This window comes from Cupressus sempervirens, chromosome 1 (assembly GCF_028749045.1).
Source record: "Cupressus sempervirens isolate cs-2001-9-10 chromosome 1, ASM2874904v1, whole genome shotgun sequence".
NCBI classification, from domain to species: domain Eukaryota; kingdom Viridiplantae; phylum Streptophyta; class Pinopsida; order Cupressales; family Cupressaceae; genus Cupressus; species Cupressus sempervirens.
Window position 1 is genome coordinate 601,022,494 of NC_143118.1, and position 23,702 is coordinate 601,046,195.

Below are 23,702 nucleotides of genomic sequence, written 5' to 3' on the forward strand. Positions count from 1 at the left end.
CCTTATAAATCCAATAGTTATAGACGCAAGCGCACTCCCACAAAAAATATTTAAAAAATGACCAGCCAAGGTTCGAGTCTCATCCCTTATATATGTACTCGTCAAACTTCCAAAATACCCAAATATCGCCTCCGTCATTGTCACAGATATTAATCCATATCGATTCACTGTTTCGTATCTCTCTATATTTCCAGTACCATATTTCTGAAGATGACAAGAAGAACAATATGGTGAAGACTATCTGCAGTCTCCAATTACTAAGTCCAAAAATATTTTATACCCCATCAAACAAATTTAATAAGATTTTTCGTTTCAAGGAGACACAGATCGCTTAATGAAGTAAATTCAACAGGTATTTACAACGCTCATGTTAATTTTACGTTTTACATTTAGGTTTAGGTCGATCAAGTTTAACTCATTCCGATCGCAATGTCTGATTTTGGAATAATGAATGGATTTTAAATTGCCCAATTGAAAATGAAGGTCAGATCTTTGATTTTTTCCTTTATTAAAAATTTGTTATTTTTAATACAGTAAAACAAGGCTTTTTTGAAGATCGTAATGGCTGAAAGTCAAGCCTAGATCTTTAAGAGTTCTATTAGAAGGATTCTGCATCTTTCCTTATTGTTATATTGTAAACGGAGGTTTTGAGAAGATCAGAGGGCATGAAAATCAACTCTAGATATTTCATTTTGTTATTGTTAGAAGTCGTCTACCGTATACGGTAAAATAAGGTCTTTCATAAGAGCAGAATGCTTACGTTTTGATTTTGGATCTTTATATGTTAATTTTCAGAAGTATTTAGTATTTTCCAGCGAAAAAAAGATTTTGACAAAATTAAAGTTATTGAATTTAAATAGAAATTGAAAATAATATATTTTATTTCAGGAGTCGCTATGAATTATTGTAAAATAGATTTTTTGAGAAGATCAGACTTATTGTAAATTAATTCTAGATCTTTCAATTTTCATTCAGATGATCTCTGTCCCGCTCGCCATTGCTGTACATCAAATTAAAGATTTTGGAAAGTTCAGAGTGGCTTAAAAATTTGCTCAAGACTTCATGTTTATGAATCTCATAATATGCGAGTGCTATGGCTGGTTTATCGTAGCAAAAATCTGGTTAAAGCCTTGCAAGTTTGGGAGAGACTGAAGTCAGTGTTTAGTACATTTTATTTTTTCAGTTTCAATTCTGGTAACAACTTCCAGACATTGAGGTTGTGTACAACATAGATATTTATTGAAGTTTTGATTCTTTGACCTGCTATTGGAGACAAGGCACTAAGGTTGTGTGGCACATAGCTGGGTTCGTTGCTTTCGATATCTAGCTTGTTGGTCTTCTTGGGGCATGTTGTTGGCAGAGTGCAAGTCTTGGGATTTATCCTTTGCAAGTTATGATAAAGAACCTTCTGCAGAGGCTTCCACGCAAGCAATCAAAATCAGATAACAGCAGCAGTGGTGGCGATGTAGGAGGCGGTGGGGGAGGAGGGGGAAATGCATCTTTAAATGGCTCAGGACGTAATGCTACTGGTAATTATAGAGGTGCAGGAGTGAGTCCTGCAACCACAGGGCCACGATCAGCGGTTCCATTTAATGTTACCGTACAAAATATTAACAGTAATAATAGTGGGGCAACGGCAGGTGAGACAAATGCTTGGTCTCCTGTAGGGAAGAAATTGTCAGCAGATGTAGTTTCTTCCAATGGAAGTTTGAATTTCTTCGTTGTTGAGCCTTTGCCCTCATTCAGGGACGTTTCAAGCTCTGAAAGACAGAGCTTACTCATAAAAAAATTGAGGCTTTGTACTTTTGTTTTTGACTTCTCTGATCCCACAAAAAATGCAAAAGAGAAAGATATTAAAAGGCAGACACTTCTTGAGCTTGTGGAATTTATCAGCTCTGTGAATGGCAAATTTAATGAAGTTGTAATGGAGGAAATTACTAAAATGGTTACTGCCAACTTGTTCAGAACTATACCTTCATCTTCTCATGAAGCTGCTGGATTGGATAACACTGATCCAGAGGAGGAGGAGCCCACGATGGATCCTTCATGGTCTCATCTACAGGTAGTTTATGAATTTTTTCTGAGGTTTGTTGCATCAAGTGAAACAGATGCAAAATTGGCAAAGAGATATATTGATCACTCCTTTGTTTTAAGATTATTGGATCTCTTTGATTCTGAGGACCCTAGAGAGAGAGAATATCTGAAAACAATATTGCACCGCATATATGGGAAATTCATGGTGCACAGACCCTTCATTCGAAAAGCAATCAACAACATCTTCTACCGTTTTATTTTCGAAACTGAAAAGCATAATGGAATAGCTGAGCTGCTGGAGATTTTGGGTAGTATCATTAATGGATTTGCATTGCCATTGAAGGAGGAACACAAGCTTTTTCTTGTACGAGCTTTGATTCCATTGCACAAGCCCAAATGTGTAGCCATGTACCATCAGCAATTATCTCATTGTATTACACAATTTGTAGAGAAAGACTTCAAGCTAGCAGATACTATCATTAGGGGGTTACTGAAATATTGGCCTATCACAAATAGTCAAAAGGAGGTACTGTTCCTAGGAGAATTGGAGGAAGTTTTAGAAGCAACCCAGGCAGCTGAATTTCAAAGATGTATGGTGCCATTGTTTAGACAAGTTGGACGTTGCCTGAATAGTTCACACTTCCAGGTAAGAATTTATTCCTATTATATTTGACACACTTTTTAGTGAACGAGCGTGAATAAAATAGACATGTTTTTCCAGAACCGTGTCAGGAATTTACTAATTATTCCTGTCTTGGTTATCATTAAACCCTTACATAGATTGCATAACATACATTCAGACAAAGCATCTTATTATGTTAGCACCAGAGCAATTTCCTTGGCCACCATCCTAAGGACTCCGACAGTGATTGTTTGTCTAGAAAGGTCAATGATATTGCATATTGACGATTTTATAAACTATTTCAGCAAAGCAGGGCAACTGCATAACTTAATTGGGGTGCACTTTTGTGAAACTATCCTGTTTAATCTTCCTTTTCTAGATTTCATCAATTCTTTTGCAATGGCTGCTTGACTGCAAACAAGAGATCTTCTACTGTTTATTATCTCTATATGCTTATTATATTAGAACAAGAGGTATTTTTATAGTAGATGACACTATAGAAGAATGTAGTCTATTGTGCTTATGAATTCACGTTAGACCACCAGTAAAAATTATCTGCAAATAGATGCACATTATTAGGGTCACAGGCTTAATTGTAGTCTTCTTTTCTGAATAGTTGGATATTAAAGTTTTCAATTGAACATATCTGCCTAGTAAAAAACATTTATGGAAGTCTATCGAGATTTGTATACAAAAATTCAATTTAAAAGTGGAATTATTTGTAGGATCAAAGAATGCACAAGTAACAGACATACTAATTGTCAGGAGGCTACACAAATTGTCACAAAGACTTTGTTGCCCTGCTCACCTAAAGCTATTATCACTTGACAGTGACCTTTAATTCTTGTAACTTTCCCTTAAGTTATGTGAACTCTCACACAGGTCAATTACCTATTCATTGAACTATGTCAAGTGATTGTTATGAAAGCATGCTCTGCAGATCCTTTATGATATCCTACATTATGTATTGTAGACTTTCAATTTCAGGTGCTTTGGAGGTTTAAGGTTTTGACTTTTCTCTTGTTAGGACACATCTATCTTTTTTTTTGACTTATATGGTTTTCTGGGCTTTGCGAATGCTTCATTTAGTACTAGCATGATAAGCTCTGCAGGGGCTTTGAACCCTGTCATCCATTGTGTCCTGCAAGTTGTATTCGTGCATCGTACCCTGCAGGAACTTCCCGGCCATTTAAGCAATTTTAATAAAATGGCTTCTGTGTTAGAGAGCTTCTGGGGTTCTCTCTTCTCATCCTTTATGTCTCTTGAGTTACCCTAGAAGACTAGAACGACTCAAAAGTCACATTATTTAGCATTATAAGCAGAGTGAAATAGCTACTTGTCTATGAGGTGTAATATCTAGTTTGTATGGTGCCTTTATTAGCTCTCTCAAGCTCAATGACAACAAACTTATATGCTACTCATAACCAAAATCATACAAATCTTATGGAATTGCTGTAGATATGGAAAGATTGTCATGATTTATTCCATAAAACGAAAATATTTGGTATTGAATTCTTTGAAAGTAATTGATTTAATGATTTTTAATAATCAATAAACTAAACCCAAAATTCTTTGATTTTGACCCTCTTATTGATTCAAACAAAATATATAATGCATGGTATACCGTAAGAATTTAACCACATGAGGCAACATACATTTTCAGAGTACAATATGATTTATTTTTTATTGTGACAAAAATAAAACATCCCTTGATTTTTATTATTTGACTTTAATCTTGTCATTTGATTTGTTTTTGAATCAATGTCACCCTTTGGTTCATATTTAAATTTATAATTGTAAGCATTCTGACACAACCTCAAGCTTGACACATGTTTTGACATTTGACACTAAGTTACTGATGCTGATGTGGGTGCGAGGTGCTGATGCATGTATTCACGTTTTTTTTTTGTGGGATTTTGGATGCATCCATATATAAATTTATATACAATAATTTATGTATGCGAAGAAATGCAAACAATATAAAAAACTAACCTATTCCATAGCATGATACTTCACCATTGATAGTTCAAATTGAAATAACAATAATAACTAATTAGTAAATTACTCAAGTTTAAGGTTCCAATGCAATTCGAATTACAAAATTAAAACATAGTTCATGGTTCAATGTTGATCAATCAAGAGTCAAGGCTCAAGATTCACGAATCAAATTCAGTCAATCAGAATCGTAAGGATTCTCAAAAAAATCCACATTCTCATCATCTCCTTCTGCTGCAAGAGTTGCAAGTTCATTTGAACCAAACATGGTTGCACTTGTGCTAGATGCACCTGCCATGATGTTATCAACATGATCATTTGTGATTACAGTAAGATCTTGAAATGTTGCATCTAAGTTTGCGCATTCAGGGGCTACATCCCAAAGCTTGGTTGACCCTTCCTTGTATCCATCCTCCTTATGTGACAAAATTCACAAGTTGGTATGTATATAAACCAAGTCCTCACCTTTCTTTGAGCCCAACCGGTTGTGCTTCACTGAATGGATATAGAGTATGTACTCCAATTCCATTCAGCAGCAGAAGAACTTGCAATTTGAATAGAGTCCATAAAATTGAACGTACAAATGCAAACCAAACTAAAGAATGTTAAACACTAACTTGTAGAATACAAATGTTAAACACAAATAAATGAAAATTTACTTGTGAGAGGATCTTGATTGCAAGAGGTTGTAGATTCTTGAATGGTTGGCCGTACATGTGCCACCATGTGATAGCTCTCATGTCATTTTGGTCCTTTATTGCATATGGAGTAAGTTTTGATTCTAAACCAAATAAGCCAAATTCTAGCCTCACCTTTTTGTGCATTTCAACATCTAGGAAGAGTTGTGCAAATGTATTGAGCACCTAGTAGCAACTTCTTCATCCACATATGGTACAACTCTATCCAGCATAACAAGTATTTCTTGGCTATAGTACCTTGGAGTAAGGCATATGCAAGGAGGTGCAATGGGATAGTCATCTTCTCCCAATGATGAGGAACAATTGCTTCCACTTTATTGCACAAGGCTTCACATTCTGTGGGGGTTAGTCTCATGTGCTTGTATGGAAAGCTTTACCTTTTCTACCATGGTGTCCATGCCATTGTACACATCACCCAAGCAAGGTGAATCTGTATCAGCAAGGCGTAGCATAGTCATGATAGGCTCGGTGAAACCCAATACAAATTGCACACGAGCCCACCAAGTATCATTCAAGATCAAACCCCTGACCTTCTAGTCTCTCTTTGAATTTGAAGCTTTCCATAGACCCCATTGGCTAGAAATAACCATTTGGCTCAATGCCACTTGCACCTTGAGGAGTCGTCTCATAACAACAGTACAAGATGCAAATCTAGTCTCAACAATCTAATCAAGTTAACTATATGACAGTTAATATAAAACAAAGTTATATACAAGTAATATTTTGATAATTGAACATGAATACAAAACTTATTCAAAATAAATTAATAAATGAAACTAACTAATCACAATTTTAAATTTACCTTCAACAACTACTTGGAGAATGATTTGAATATGGATTGTGACATGTGGTGGCTTGTCACAAACATTTGTATCTTCTCTCCCTCTTGTATATTTGCTTAATCCGATCTATTTGGGTGCCAATTTGTTGCACAACCAAGTTGAGAGAGTGTACGGTGCATGGTGTCCAAAAAATATGGTCTTATCGAGGCTCAACCAAGGCACCTGCGCCCCTACAATTTTCGGCATTATCTGTGACTACCTGGACCACATTCTCTCTGCCAACCATCTCTATTGCCTCAACAAGAATTCTAGAAATGAATTGTGAATCCTTATCGAGTCCTTCGAAATCAACTGCCCTAAAAACATTGTCCCTTTGGGGGACATTGCAATCACATTAATCAGTGATTGGTTTTTTGTATCTTTCCATCCATCAGACACAATAGTTATATATACTGGAAGTGTTTGAAGAAGTCCTAGTTGGTTGAAGAGCTTTTTCTATAGAAATCTTTTCTTTTTGTAAAAGAGTAGTACACACCTTTTCAAACCCAGGACTAGTATAATCAGCCGACGCTTTAAGGATGGCTACGACCATTTCCTTCCAATATGACAATCTTATCAAATTGAAAGGAAGACCATTGGCATAAAGGCAATGTGCAATTGCTTCATGAACAAGCTCTCTTGCCTCCATTTTGAATGCTTGATCCAACCATCCTCTTTTGCAGGTAATAACTGCTACGTCTTCCTCTTCCTCTCCCACTTGCAAGAGTGGATGTTTGGAGGACGCAACATGATTGGTGGGCACATTCACTTTGCTCTTTGTGGATGAACGTTTATACAAACTTGTTTTTGATTTGCTTTTAAACTATTGGCAGCTTCTTGCTCTTTTATAAATCCGGTTAATTGTGCATTGCTCATCCTTTTTCTATCTTTGCTTCCCTTGCACAATCTTATTCCTTTACTAGTAGGGCCCATAAAATGAGCTTTGACCCGATAATATGAGCTGTTACATGTTTTACAATGACATACATTGCATTCCTAAATGTATGACCCACCTCCTGAAACTTGTGATAATCTTGTGACATGTCTTCATAATGGAGATGCTACATCAATATTGAAGTTATCACTTCGTTCACCTTTCTTCGCTGCTGAACTTTGACTACTAGTAGTGGCCATTCTTGCACAATACAAACTATGAATCTAATAAGAAAATTAAAAAAATTAATTAGAAATATTTAAATAAACTATAAACATCAAACATACAAGTGCAAAAATATGATACAAAAATACTAAAAAAAGATAGCTAAACTTGTTCCTTCATTTCTTTAAAAAAAAAAGAAAAAACTTGAAAAAATTCTTCCAAAACTTGAACTTAAAAATTCATCATCATCTAAAAAAATTCAGTAAAAAATCTCATGAAGGGGATCAAATGCTTACCTTAGATGCTTAGATGTCCTTTGTAGAAGCTATTAGACACCCTACGAATGATCCTCTTCAAAAATAATGAGCTTGCTTTCAAAATGCCAAAAATGGAGACCAAATGAGAAGAGAGCCCAGCTGCAAACAAAATGAGAAGAATGAGCAATGAATGGCCTCTTTTAGGGCCGTTTAAGGGTTTTGGGGGCAAATGGAGCAAAATATAATAAAACAATTAATTAAACAGATGCTTTTTAAAGTCATCAAGTGACTGGGCGTTGAAACAGTGATGGGCGCTCTCCAGATGCGCCTGGATGCTGTATGGGTTCTCTCTAGATGCTCTTGGACGCACCCTGCACGCACCCACAGGCGCTGGGCAAGCTTCCTGTGCAAATCAGTGCAGCATCCAAACGCATCCGAGCATCCTAACGCACCAAAACCAGCATCCGGTGATTTCCTGGATGCACTGTTATCTTAGGTTTGACATGTCATTTTTAAGTTTTTAAAACTACTCATATTTTTATGCATTGTTCAAATTTTCTACCTATTTGGCTTTGATTCAATGACCATGTTAGGACTAAGCTGGAACTATTAGGAATTGTATTATTTTCTCTATGCTAATTGCAAAAAGGGTAGTTTTGGATTGGATCTCTCATGTGTATCATATTTGATGATATTTTTTTCCAATTTAACATGAAGCCAGAAAGGTATCTGCAAATAATTATAAGTCTTATGACGACCTTTGTAAATCTTATGACGACCTTTGTTTGGCTGAATCATCTTATGATGATATTTATCTGTTGGAGTTTCATTTTATTATGAATAGCCTAAGCTAAGCCAGAAAGCTATCTGCATAAAACTAAAGCTTTTGGTGACTGTGATGAATACCTAGAGCCTGTTGGCACTTTTGGAAGACATTTGTTTTGTCAGGGCATTAAATAAATAATTAGTGTACCAAAAATTAACAGCAAGAGATCCATCAATTTTAGGAAGGATTTAGTTTCAGAATACTTTCACTTGTAAGTTCCAATACTTCTAAACAAGGTAGCAATTCAATTTTACAAGACTGCAAGAGAAGATATACTGTTTTGCTATTTGCTGAGAATCATTCAGAGTGTATCATAAATGACTAGAATGAAGATAAGATGCTCACAATAGGCGAGATAGAAATTACAAAATGAACTTTACGGTAAGTTTCTACAAGACAAAGTATTCTTAGGAAGGATAAGTTCCACAAATCCATTAAAAGCATAATCTGAGACATTCTCCTGAGTTGGAGGGTATGAGTATGTTTACTCTCCTGGGTTATCCTTCTACAATTTATTGTTTGGGTTAGTTCTAACTCTTTCCCAAGGCCCATATGTGAGCAAAGGGTTCATCCATTGGTTAAAAGTTAAGAACATTGTTGCTGTAGGAACATAGCATACTGTACAGATCAATTATATAATATGTTGCAACAGTCAGCATCAAAAGTTTTCTAGTTTTGTCAAATTCTTTTACAATTTCAAGTTCAAAAAGTATATGGTCTCCATTCCAAGATTGGTTAGATACCCAAGAAGGTAAGCATAAGGTTGAAATATAAGTACTTGTCTGGAAAACATGGGATTAGTACTTAGCAGATAAATTTTTTGTAGATGAAAAACTAAGGGTCAATGTAGGATGTTTGACTAATTTTGATTATATAAATGTCAATGGGCACAAAATCCATTCTAAGTCATCGATTTATAAGCTTTATTTTGTGACCAGACTCTAAAAGATAAGCTTTAGCTTAAGGAACTTAAAGATATCTAGTAATCAGGTGGAGTATTTGAATACCCATTATCAAGCATTAATTTGAAGGAATTGTTTTTAGACAATTATCAATGTCTGTTGATGACATGATTCATTTAAGGGTTTTGATGTGTGTGTGACTTGTTTCAACAAATTCAGGAAAAAGTGTTCTAGAAGCAGCAAGAATCATTGCTGTTTTGAGTTCCTTGAAGCTTGATCTTGTTGGACAAGTGTCCTTCCTTGCTGTGAAGTTGATGAATAGCCATGGAAATCACAAGGAGAGGATGGTAACCCAAGTAGAGCATCTTGTCAAATTATTTTGATGGATTGATTATGAAATTGGTTGTGTATTGATTGCACTGAACAGCTAGCTAATATACAATTTTTGAAGAGACGGTCAGTTTCATTTCACTGAGCTTTAACATTATGACAGTGAGTGGCACAAGATTGTTGAAGTGTAACCTACCAAAGAGCAACAATAAGATAAGGTTCAATGAGGAAAGAGGTCTGAACTGTTTGCTTCTTTAGAAGTCTCAATGGTTGCATATGAACTTAAATTGAAAACTAACCATTTGATATGTAACTAAGGTATCTAAATCCTAGTTAAGTACTAACCATTTGTCAGTACTTGCTATCTTATTGAATCATTAAATTGTTAAATCCTTGAGTTTGGAAGGTGAACAGTGCAGATTTAACAGTTTTCTTAGCCAATAGGTTAAGGCCAACATATGTTAGATTAATGAGAGAAAATATGGGACATAGGAAGCATAATAATTTTAGACAAAATAATTGCGCACTTCTCCTTATTTTCATTCAAATAAAATAACACATATTTATAGGATTTCTATTTCCTACATTATAGGAAAACCCCTGAACAACTTATCTAAATATAATGAGCTTTTTTAATAACTCATTATATGATAACTATTTACTTTGACACCTAGAATAGCTATACGAGTTATTATTAAAACTTAACATACCACACAATATCATTCTAATTGACCTATACTAATAAATATTAAGTTGTTTATAATTTATGATACTAATTTCAACAGCTAGTTGAACACTAAATCCCAACATATGTAGCATGGGAAGGAACATGTTCTTAGGTGATTTGAACCTCTAAACAATGTATGGTTTCAGATCAATATGACAAGAGAGACTTGTGAGAATGCCTTCTGGTTTCATTTAGTAAATCATTTGCAATCAAATGCTTTCATGTGTCAAATAAGTAAGGAAAGTCACCAAAGCTGAAGGTGATAGAATGGCTCTTGAATCATTTATCAATTCTTTTGGTGGTGGCTCTTGTAAACTTCCACCTGATAGTGGCTATATATATCGTGAGTTTGGCAAGGGGACTACCATATTGAGACTATGCAGGCATCTATGCGCTGTGCAAAATGAACTTGAGAAGATTGTTAAAGAGTTCATTGATATGGATGCTATTGTTCCTACCATAAGTCTGTTTTTAACTGTTTACTGCCAGTGATGCATCAAAGAAGAAACATGAATCGTTACACGTGTATTACGATATTAATTATTGGACTTCAAAAAGTAAACTGTAAATATAAGGTATCCTTTTCCTCAACTCAGTGGATCGATTGATGAGTTAATGAAATGGTTTTCTGTAATTTAGAATTTTGGTCCTCTTTAATATCAGGTTAGAGTGCGAGTTGCAAATCATAGACCAACATAAGTTGTCCAGGTTATATATATGTATATATATATATGACCCAATGACATACTGGAATACAAGAAATCTTTAGTGACTTGTATTTGGTTTATTTGATGATACCCTTATTTATTACAGTTTGCTGGAGCTGATTGAATGCCTTGGTAGATAACAACTTTTATGTGGCAAAAACATAGTGAATTGGTCAAAGTGGACAAATCAATAGCAAATTGTTCATGAGACAGTTCTAGAGCTTCCTTGTTTTTTTCTCAGTTGCTAGTGTTATTTCATCATGGGCTTCTCCATTATGCGGACTTTTCAATGACTTGAAAAAATGGGTTGGTTTGCATGGACCAGGACATTCTCTAATCTTGAGAGCTTTAAAGAGGCGAAAGATTTCATGTCGATCTCTTTCTAAGTTTTAATCTTCTTTGTGGGCTGTATGAGGTTGTGTATTGGATCTGTATCAATGTAATATTGTGGATCAGTAGAATCTAGGTTATGAAATATAACCGACAAACTAACTCAATTAACTTGTTTTCTTCTAAGGTCATTGAGACTAATGTAGTCAGTTTTAAAAATTAAGTTGGCTTTTTCATTATTAGAACTGGCAATAGCCAATATTAGGCTCAAGTTGGTTGTTGATATAACAGTGTGACTCATTTTTGCATAATCATTTACATGCTCAATGCTAATCCAGATTCAATCAACCTGTATACTAATCCAATTGATTTTACCTTAGGTCATCATAATAATATCTTGTGGTTAACTCTATTTTTTTGTCCCCTTCATTAAATTGTAATTAACAATCACATTCTTAAAGAGCTTTCTGATGAAGAATAATCTTCAAGAAGTAGTATCCTTAAAGAAGAGTTTGTCCTTGAAAGCAAAGATGTTCTATGATTTGCCCATTATGAAGGAAAGAGAGATGATTTACTTTTTGTAGGGAGAATCCATTGCAGTGAACTTTCAATCATTTTTCTAATTTTTCATCTGTTAGGAGTTCTTTGCAGGACGCTACCAGAATGAAATTTTTTCTTATTTGTTTATTGGAAATTCCATGTGAAGGGACACCTTCAGCCCCAGTGGTCTTTGTGTATCGTTATCACTTGAAATTGAATACTTTCTGAAGCCAGTTCAGTGTCTCAATAAAACATGCGACTGATCTCATGGTGTGGAATCTTGCAGGTGAGATCAGATCTCCAGACATAGGGCTGTTTCTCTCTCCAAAATCGATGCAGTGTTGGTCCAACCCAACATTGAATAATCTTACAACTATTTCCATTCTGTTGATTTCTATGGTAAAAGGGAAGAAGGAAGATAGGGAATTAAAGGGTTGGTGATGCATCAAGATTAGAATACGATCCTTTCTTTGCTCAGGACAGCACAGAGATGATAAAATTTACAAAATCCCACACAATTCTGTTATAACAACTCCTAGGGGTGTGTATAGATTAGCTTTTTAACTTTTTACAAATACTTAGCGGGAATGAGCAACTTCCTCAATTAGTTATTGTAAAAGATTGATTTTCTATATAAACATAGAGATGATGACAATCAGTCGAACAGAGGGAAACGATGTTACACAAAGTGTAGAAGGCTAGAAAAGGTGAAAACTGACAATTTTATTAAATCTGATGCCTGAAGCCGATTTACAGTTGTAGGGAATGAAGAATATATGTGTTTACTAGAAACATCAAGGGAAGGACCCTTTACAATGAGTACCCATTTCTTTCTTATGCCACACAAGTGAATGGCAGAAAAAGGGAGAGATGACATGGTAGAGAGGGAACTCTACTCACCAACATGCAAAACTCTAACATGTTTGCATGAAACAATCTGATTTGTGTACGCAGAGAACATTTCCAATACCCTTGCCAATGCTACCATAAATAAATTATAGGATGAGATGCCAACGTTCTCCCACAAAACCTGTTGAAAATGCAACCCTAGACATAGCCTCTTCATAGAAAGGAGGTCTGTAAATTCATAAATGTAGCAAGGGTACCCCTTTTCCTTTTGAAATGTTTGGAAATGCATTAAACTTTAAAGTTTAAACATTATTCTTAGAGCTTCACACCTCAAGATCGAGCAGGTGGGAAAGTCATTGTACAAAAAATGGCACTGTCATGTTATCCTCCTTGCCTTTGCAATGATTGGCCTTGACTTCAGTTCTTCTTGTCTCCTTTGCCTGAGCTTTTCTTTTTTGAGGGTCGAGGAAGACTTAAAAACATCATTGAAGGTTGCCACATATTCAAGAACCATGGAAAGCTCAAAGGTGTTCTTTTCTCTTTTCTTTTCCCTTCTCTCTTATTGTTTTGTGCCCCCATCGAGCCCCTAGCTTTATTGGTGGTGATCAAAGCTTCACTAAGTACCGGAAACAAATTGGAGGTCCTTGTGGTTTTGGGAATCACTAGAATGGTTGACACATTTGCTTTGTCTTTTCCTTTCCATTGAGCCCTTTGCTACTTCTTTGTCAAGAGTTCCATGGGAACTAAGGATCATTGGAATTTATGCTTTCTTAGACTACCTTGGGGACTTAGTTGCGGGCAGAAACCTATTGGCTATTCCATATTAACTAGGAATCCTACGAAATCATCTACATTGTAGTAAAGGAGTTTCTAATAGGTGTGGAAACTCCAATAAAAGGGGGTTCCTAACATATCTAAATGCTCTAAAAATCTCCTTGACTTAGTCATTCTTTTGCATTTGCAATTGGATGATTGACTAGGAAAGGAAAGGAAAACCAAAACCTCGAGGCTGACAAGATTTGACCCAAGTAAGATCTCTTTGATCAGTCATTATTGATGAGCCATAAGGGGGCATGAAATATGAACTTGTACCTTTTCCACTTTATTAAAGAAGGGAATCTATAAGTTTAGAATCCAATCTTTTCTTTGTGGGTCTTAGAATGCATAACTTACATTTAGTCTTGGATCTTTAAGCTTTTGTACTTCCAATTAGGCTTTGATATGTTATCATTTGAAAGATCATTATTGTTTAGCTTGTACCATGGGTGTGTTGAGAAAGTAGTTGCAATTATTTGGAGAATTGTTTTATCTTGTAACATACTATACTCATTATTTTGATGATTTAAGATAATTTTATATTGTGTTTAGATTATACCTTGGATGGATTGAGAAAATAGTTGCAATTTTTATTATTGAGAATTGCTTCACCTTGCAGCTTGATGTACTAATTAATATGTTGATTTCTAAGATAATTTTTTATTGTAAGAGTTTATTGATGGTTCATGTCTAAAAGAAAGGTATTTTATGACATGCCAAAGGGAAATTAAGGGAAAGAAGATCAATGCTCTCTACTTCTTCTAGAGAGGAACTATCTCAGCGAATTGTCTATCCTATTTGTATGTTTTTCAGGTGGATTGGCTGATGGATGGCTGTGATTGATCGATGATTAGGGTTTGGATCAAAGTTGTGGTCACGTGACAAGTGTTCCATGAGGTGTAGAAGATATGTTTAGGATTTAATAAGACACCATTAGGGAATATTTTTAAGGGTTGAGATGGAAATATGTTAAATGGATGAGTGAGATGCAAAGCTAGTTTGATTGCTTTGTCTCAAATTTGATTGTGGCAATTGTGTAGGTTTAACAAATTTGGACAAGCTATTAGTTAGTCACATGGCTCAATAATTAATTAAATAGTAATTAAATTATTCAATTAATTATTACAGAAGTTAGAAGAGTGATGTGGGAGGATAAGATAATCAAATAAATAATCTAATTAATTTGATTAGATGGGACAAGCATATAATTAGATATTGAGAGGAATCAATTGAAAGTATAGTTTCAGGATTGAGATTTAATTTGCAATGATTACCAGAGTGGAAAAAGAGGGTTTTTAGAGGAAGAAGGATTTGAAGACGAGGAGCGAGGGCATCCAAAGGAGTGAGATCTTTTAGAGGAGGAACAAAGCTTTTCATTGGATGAATCATGGGCAAATGATGCAGAAGAGTAAGTGCATTCAATAGTTTGAGTATGGTAGGAAGAATCACAATGTTTGTGGGAGGGAGAATAGGAAGAGAAACGATGATATATCTAGGCTCTTGTAATGTCCCCTTTTAGGGACATAAGGAAATTAAGGACATTTTTTTGTAATATTATAAAGTGCACTAAGAATAAGACAAAAGATGAGAGAAGGAGGTTGAAGGGTCACAACTTTGAGCAATTAAAAAGGAAGGCTTCATTCCTTTGGGCATGCTTGGTTTATCATGTGGGATTTGGTTTTTTGGGTTTCTCTTGGAGAAGTGTTGGGAGAGCTTTCAGCTTTCTATTCAGACTTGAGGATGAAATCTTTAGGCCATTTCTGGTGGATTGGACACAGACTCGATTCATCATTTCAGTGGATTTGAGATGGAGTTCACATTGAGCTTACAAGATTTTTCTTAGTTTTTCAATCTAATTGTGTGACTGTATTTAAGATTGGATTTTAGATATCTGGTTATTTGTATTATAGATGTATAATGCAATAATGTATTCTGAGGTATTTTAATGAGCATCTACTAATTCATTTTGCATTAAACATTTGTTCATATATTGAAAATTTCTATGAGATAAAAATTGGAGAAAATATCCATAGGGATATTATAGTGGTATCTGAGCAATGTATCCCATTAGCCGTTTGATCTCAATAAATTTCGTAAAGAGAAAATTGTAGAAGCCTTATTTTGATTTAGGGAACAAAAAATTTATTCAGCATAGACGTCTTGCACAGTCAAATAATGCAGAAATAAAGAAATTCTGCGAGGCACAAGAACTGAACGAATTAGTTCTTTGTGTAAAATATTATGGTAATTGTTCTAATGAAGTTCATTCTTAGTACTAGATTTTACCACAGATATTTGTATTTGACGTGATTTAAATTTTGTTGAAGATTTTATATTTGTTGAAAGAAGCATTTGGTTATGTAGAAATTTAAAAGGGAACAAAAATTCTAGTATTGGGCCATGAAATTTATTTTTCAGCTGGAAAGAAAGATTGTAGTGGGTCTGATAAGGTGTTGACATAGAAATACTGAGGCCAATATTTTCTCTAGTCGGCAATTAATATCAGATTACAAACCAGACTTAGGATAATTGAAAATGCATGTGGAAGCCTTGTGAGTACTCTGTGGTGTAGAAAAATAGGAGTCTGAGCGGGATGCCTGCACGAACACTAGATAGTAGGAATGATATTCAATTAGAGGATTCTTCGACTATAAGAGGTATTTTCTGATAAGATGCATATGGACCTTTGTTGGAGCTTGGAAGGTGAGGATCTTACAATAACTTAAATCGTGACATACATTTTATGTAAATGTTGTAATAGTTCATGATAAATTATATCTTATAAATCAACAACTTAGTGTTAGATGTCATTCACTTGACGGTCTATGAGTTGTTTGTATAGATATATGATAGGTACTTGGTGAAAATATCATGTGTTGATATTCAGCAGACCATTACTCAAAGTATTTGGTGAATATCATATGTTGAAATTCCGGAGGCCAATCCTCACGATATCAAATGTGATATCAAAATGGTGGAGATCTTCTGATCAAAGATGTCCTTATCTAATATTATTATATTACTAATGGTGTAATATCTATCATGTGTTTATCCTCCCCAGCTAAGAGGGAGTGTTAATGTTTGGTAGCTTTAGTCGAATAAGCCTTGAGACAACACACACACACACACACACACATATGTATATATATTTATTATATGTGAGATATAATTTTATATATATTAATATGAGATATAAAATTATATATATTATCATGTTAGAGAAATTAAAAAAATAATAACTCATGAAATTATATATATATATATATATATAAACTATAATTAAAATAATTATTATATTAATTACCTAATAATGAATAAACATGTCCCTTCATGTGACATGTCGCTTCTTGGCCTATTTTGAATATATAAATTTAAGGATTTGTCGCCTTTGGAAAACACAGACCACAAGTAGTGCTTAGTGCATTTGCAGCAATCCTAATAAAATAACAAACCTCTACCTGTTCTGAGGCCTAATTTGATTGGACAAGCAAGGCACATGCTTTTGAATAATTAGTCTCCTGAAACTTGTAAGAACGAGATACGTCAATAATCTTATTACTTCTTTTGTCCTTGACATCCAGACTAGGTTCAACATCTACATGCCCCCTTTGAATGACTTGATGACTAAATAGAAGATTCTTAGTTTTAGGATTATACAACACAGTGAAAATCATTTTCTTACCTTCTGCAAGTTTGTTTTTACACATTTCTTTGTCTCTTGGCATAATGTGGCCTGTGATACTCCAGAATTGTATCGTTAACCTTATCTTAATCATCTACATGTCACAAACTAGCCTTACTGGTCATGTTATTGTTGGCATGGGGCCTACCTACTATATAGAGTAGAGCTGGGGGAGGAGCGTATTATCCATATAGATAATATCCCTATCCCTATCTAGTTGGCGGGGGCGGGCCCATATCCCATCTTTGCCGTTGGACCATAGTATAGAGAGTCGCCCCCTACTCCTGTCCCGATAGGGGTTGCCATCATATAGATAGATAGAGGGTGCCAACTAGATGATTAGGATTATAGAGTCGCCCCCTACCCTATATATAGATAGACCCTCCCCTAGTAAAGACTGTATAGATAGATGGCCCGATAGATAGATCTGGGCGCCATATTCAGGCCTTAATAGGGCATTGCATATGGGTATAGATATGATGTAGATACACTTTGATACCACTGACAAAGGGCCGCACCACCCTTACCAATTCATGACAAAGAATGCAACAAGATCTCTCAAGATCCAATCCAAACCCAAGCTAGCCCAGATCCACACTCTGGTAGAAACCTCTGCGATCTCAATTTGTGCTCGCATGCCACCAAGCAACCTCCTTGTTTCTAAACCGCAGCCACTAGCTCTTCTCACAAACCTAATCCAAAATCCAAGTGTAAACTGCCTCACATTCGGCGATCTGCTTATACACTCTGGAACTCCTGCTCTGATACCACTGATGTAGATACGCTCTGATACCACTAATGGATGTACGCTCTGATACCACTGATGTAGATACACTTTGATACCACTGACAAAGGGCTGCACCACCCTTACCAACTCATGACAAAGAATGCAACAAGATCTCTCAAGATCCAATCCAAACCCAAGCTAGCCCAGATCCACACTCTGGTAGAAACCTCTGAGATCTCAACTTGTGCTCGCAAGCCACCAAGCAACCTCCTTGTTTCTAAACCGCAGCCACTAGCTCTTCTCACAAACCTAATCCAAAATCCAAGTGTAAACTGCCTCACATTCGGCGCTCTGTCTACACACTCACAAGTCCATCACAATCCTGCTGTAAACTGCCTCACATTCGGTGCTCTGTCTACAGACTCAGGAAAACTCACTCTTCACTTCCTCCTTCTCTTTCACACTTTGAAACTTTCCAAGCTTCACCTTCCACAACTTTCACCTTTCCAAGCTACTCCTTGAGCTTCCACTTCTCAAGCTTCTCCTTGAGCTTTCACCTTCTTCTCGAGCTTCTACTCCTCAAGCTTCCCCTTGAGCTTGATTTAGAAATGCTCATATGCCTTGCTTAAATAGGCACTTACCACCCCATGCATGACTTATCCACAACCTTCTAGAATTCCTCCACAACCTTCTACAACTTCCAAAACTTTCTACAATATTCATAACTTTCTAGAATTCTACCCACTCACCTCGATAAATGGAATGACAACCTTTTATTTTTATTTTTATTTCTATTATGCCACCTATGCACCTCGAAAATAGAAATCACCTTTTCTTTTCTTTTCTCCTTTTTCCCTTTTTTTATTTTTTATTATTTCTCCTCTAATTTTCGTCACTTTCTCTCTCCTCCACAAATTTTTTTTTTCAATTTTTTTTTTCCTATAATTTTCCCATGCAAGATGCTCTTGCATCAAGATAGGCCCTTATCGCTAGATGATCACATCGCTATAGACATAGACATAGACATATGACATGTTACGTATAGAATCTAGATCTGATAGGATTAGGATCAAGATGGTTTCCCATAGATCTATCAGCTCCAGTTGGGAGGCCTTTACTGGGCCCTCTATATGGATTTCTGCCCCTTTATCTTGTATGATATGTGCTATGCGCTAGAAGACCCCCCCCTCAATTTCAATCTATAGGGTAGGGAGCATATGAGATAGGCCCATAGATATATAGGGGCGGCTATATAGTCTAGTATAGTCAGTAGGCACTTCACCGTCCATAGCTGGGACAGTCCCTCGCCACTCAGAGAATTGGCTAATCATGAACGAAATGGGAACAAGCCCCTATATTATGAGGGTAGGGTCCCCAACAGTGTTACCAATCTGGGCCTATATTGAGTGGAGGCTATCCTAAGATAATGGGCACTTTGCCGAAGAAAGGCACTCTGCCCGGATACGCTCGTCCATCTCTTGATCTCCAGGCACTCGTTGGGATGCATGCAGAGGGCCCCCCGCCCCCCCATATAGATAGGGATAGGGCCCCATATCTAGATATACCATCAAGCAGAGCGGAGCATCCGGTCAACATTGCCCCCATATATGGATAGGGCTTCAGTCGAGCCCTGCCCTAGTCTTGCAAACATTAGATGCCACCCTTTGTTCAGTATATATAGGGCGGGCCCCAATCAATCGAGTCCCTCTCCCCCAACTATAAACTACGGCCCTCTAATCTATATGGGCGGGAGAGCACCCCTCGATTGATTTATCAATCAATCAATCGAGTTCCCCTATCCCTATCTATATATGGGGCTGGGGCCTCATCCTCCAAAATATGGAGTGGGAATTGTGGAGTGGAACCTCTATGGAGTGGACCTCTATTTTGTATGGAGTGGAGCTGTGATGTGGTGAAGAAGAGAAGGTGGGTGTTTTTGTCTGTTTCGTCGCCAATTGGCTACCTTCAGATCGGGTGGGAAGAAGACTACTCGACCGACTTGAGGAGGCTATAGTTATATATGGCCCGCCCATAGAATTGTAGGGCTGCTCGTAGGGGGATTGTTTTATCTCCCTCCCCCCATATCACCCTATCCAACTGCCTATAAAATAGTAGGGCCTAGCCTAGAATGACTATATGGGATGGGGGAGGCTATTGGCTCGGGGAGAGGAACTAGTATATAGAGGAGAGGACCGGCCTGTTGAGAAAAGCTTTCCTTTCCCTAGATGGAGAGAACATGACTAGACAACTAAGGGGTGGAGGATTTTTTCTAGTCCCCCTATCCCTATCTATATATGGGGCTGGGGCCTCGCCCTCCCCTATATCAAACCAATATCTATAGGGTTCATCGGGGTTGGGGGATAGATATATCATTTATGCACCCCTATCTATATATAGGCAGTCCAGTCCGGGATAGGGCGTTGCAATATAGATATATAGGGTGTCGAATAGAGAGTAGGCCGTTGGGTGAGTGCCCCATATATGGAGAGGGGGATGGATGCCACCTATTCGCCCTACTATTCCAATAAGGGTGGGTGCTACTATAAAAATAAGGGCCTACCCCTGCACCAACACGATTATGGGGAGGGCATGTTACGTATAGAATCTGGCAATTGAAACGAAACCCCCATTCACTTGGCGGCTCTATCGGGTTCTATCGGTCCGGCCATCTAGGGAAGGAAACTATCCGCTATCAAAACTTATGAGATGTTTTTTTAGGGCAGCCAACCCGCCTTAGAATAGTAGGGGAGTTAGAATAGTAGGGCACGCCAAGCACAATTGAATAAGATGAAACATCCGTTCGATACCAAACGCGACCCCTACGGCAGGATCAGATAGTCAGTCATAAGAGATAAAATACGACGCGCCATAGAAAACATCGAACTATCCTGCTATAAAATGCGACTCCTACTATTAATATTAACAAAGGGTACAGATAGAGGACGTAGCCCAATGCTAGACCCGCCAAGTTTATTCATATCGAAATCGAGATTGAGTTTACCCGCTTCCAGCATCGGAGTAGCATTTTGTGCAAGGCCCCGTTCAAGTCCCACCCATTAGTAGAGGAGCAAGCAGGACCAATTTTAAGCTTCACTGATTAAAAAAAACCTCCCGGGGGGGCCTGGGCATGCAGAGTCTCCTTCATCCATTCAAGATAGGTCAAGGCATTCTCGTGCAGACAGAGGCAACAGAGTGACAATAGAGGGAGAGGCATAAGATAGCTACGGGCCCTATATCTATATCTCAGGAACAGAGAAAGATTTGGGCGCAATGCCCCCACCACCTCCAATTCCATAGTGCCAAAGAAGCCCCATTAGCCCTTAGGCCGCTGGGGTTGGCCCTTCCCTTATCCCATATCCCTTGCAATAATAGAATAATAGGCAACCTTAAAATATAGGGGGAACCTATAATTTTATGGGGGCCCCTATCCCCCTATAATTTTATGCCTTACCCTAGCCCTAGCCCTAGAATTTTAGGTATGCCCCATCTTATAAAATTATAGGGATAGGGCCCGTACCTAACCTACCCTAAAAATTATAGGGCTAGGCTAGGGATAGGGCCCTATAATTTTAGGTAGGTATGGTATGGGCTATCTATAATAATTCCCGGATAGATATAATAGTAGGGTAGGGCCCATACCATAAAAGCCATACCCATAAAAGGAGTCCGGGGATGGATAGGATGGCTGGCTGGCTATAATAGTAGGGTAGGGTAGGGTAGGCCCTAAAATAGATTATTGTAGGGTAGGGCCCATAAAGTTTTAGGCAAGGGGCCCATAAAATGATAGGGGACGGGCCCTTACCTTACCTTAAAATAGTGGGGTGGGGTGGGGTAGGGGCCCCGGTAGCCTATTATTGTAGGGGCCCCCCTTCATATTATTGTAGGGGTAGGGCAACTATGTCCTCATGAACACCCCTTGATAGACTGCAGGGGGCGGCCCCTACTGTTCTATGGTGTGTGGCCCTTATAATAGTAGGCGGATAAGTCTTCATGCCATATAATAGTAGGGGCCACCCCCGGTTACAGGGCCTAATTTTAGCTAGGGGGGCCTACCATAGAATTGTAGGCTATGGTAGCGGGGTGGGAATCACAATAATTGTTCCCATTTGTATGCTGACAACCCACCAGAACAGACACACACACACACCTTCTTTGGCCTAATATTCATATATTGGCTTGGTTGTATTGAAGTTGACTACTTCTTTGTTGACATCTATATTATCTTCCTCAAATCGCTTTTTGGATGACCCGTCTTACCAAAATGTAACATTTTATATTTCCGTATTTAGAAATACCTGTAGGATATAAACACAGCTGATCATTTTCCTATTTAGGTTTGCAACTGCACCTCTTCTCTGCCTGTCAACCTTGGAATGACATGCACTTACTGAGGATGTCCATTTATCCTCAAATTGCTTTGCCCATGTATCATTCTGTGATAACTTTATTACACAATATATTAGATGTGATGGTCTCATTCACAGATGTGATAAATATTAAAAATCTCAAAATGCAGGAAGAATGCTCATAAGATGATTTTGATCAGATCCTCTTCTTCTACCTTCCGTCCATGGTTAAGTGTAACTAACCTGTCTGACAGATGTTATGTTTAGCAAGTGCTTCAGAAGTCATTTTTAATTTTGAGGAAAACTCAAGTTTTCCAACTTCAAGATCCTACCGTGTCCAAAATATTTTGTTTTTCCTTAATTCTATGCTGGAGTTCTGCTGGAGTTCTGATGTAAGTTTTGACCCTCAAACCTCAGGTGACATGTTGACTTTTCACCTAGAGTTTCAGGAGCATCAGAGGAAATTCTTGATCTTCATCAAGATTGCTCACAGCTCCGTATCCTCCCCCCTTCAGTCTCGATGCATTTCTACCACATCAAATAGTTTCCTGTAAATATTTTTGCTTTGTTCTATTATAATTATTGGATTTTTGAGATTCGCCAGGTATACATTATTCAGGTTTGGCTCATCCACTTACTACCAAACAACAGATTTTTACTTCTAGGAACAGAATTTTAGTTTTCTGAAGTTTCTGTGTTTTTTCCAAGATTCCTATGAGAACAAGTAAAACTAAGAATAATGTAAGTTTTTATATTATCTGATTCTGCTGGCTAATCTTACGATTTTCTGGGCTTTTCTACCTGCTCAGAATTGCAGCTATTTACTTTGTTGCACCAGTTTATACCAGGAAAATCAGATAATTTCAGGCCTCTCAAATGAGCATAAAACCTGTGTATTGGGAGCCGCTGCTGTCACATTCAGTCCATTTTAGAAGGGAAATGTAGTTTAGCAAATCTCTACAGATGCTGCTTCTGACACAAATCTTCCTTCAAATGCGGAGACAACCTATCTGTTGCTCTATTCGCAGATGGAAGAACTCTTTGTAGTGTCATTAGTTCTTGTGAAGGAAAATATAAAACTGTCTTTGATCTCTGTGTGTTATTACCTTTTGAGTTTGAGTAACCTCTTTCCTCAACAGGTGCCTATCCGTGCGGTTCCATTCAGACAACTGTTTAACCTAACTTTTAAGCCTGTAAATCCCATAGACTTGGGCACTGTTACCCTATTCTAACTATTTAGTGCATACAAGAAAATGTTAGAAAGAGAAGGGAAGGGCATGCACCGTTTGATTCATTATGTTCAACTCCACGTTTATTTTAATATGTAATTGTCAACTATCTCATAGCTATCACCTTGTCATTGATTACTGCCAGCTAACTCATTACTAAGCACA

At 37.2% G+C, this 23,702-nt stretch overlaps 1 protein-coding gene across 1 annotated transcript in view; it reads left to right on the plus strand.

Annotated features, from left to right (window-relative positions):
- The first annotated feature begins 215 nt into the window (after window positions 1-215).
- Window positions 216-23,702, plus strand: part of LOC149578882 (serine/threonine protein phosphatase 2A 57 kDa regulatory subunit B' theta isoform-like) — a 29,283-nt gene continuing 5,796 nt past the window's right edge. The window contains exons 1-2 of the mRNA XM_089832442.1: window positions 216-352; window positions 976-2,680. Of these exons, the coding sequence (XP_089688568.1) occupies window positions 1,394-2,680 (1,287 nt within the window). The 5' untranslated portion in view covers window positions 216-352; window positions 976-1,393. The remainder of the gene's footprint in view (window positions 353-975; window positions 2,681-23,702) is intronic.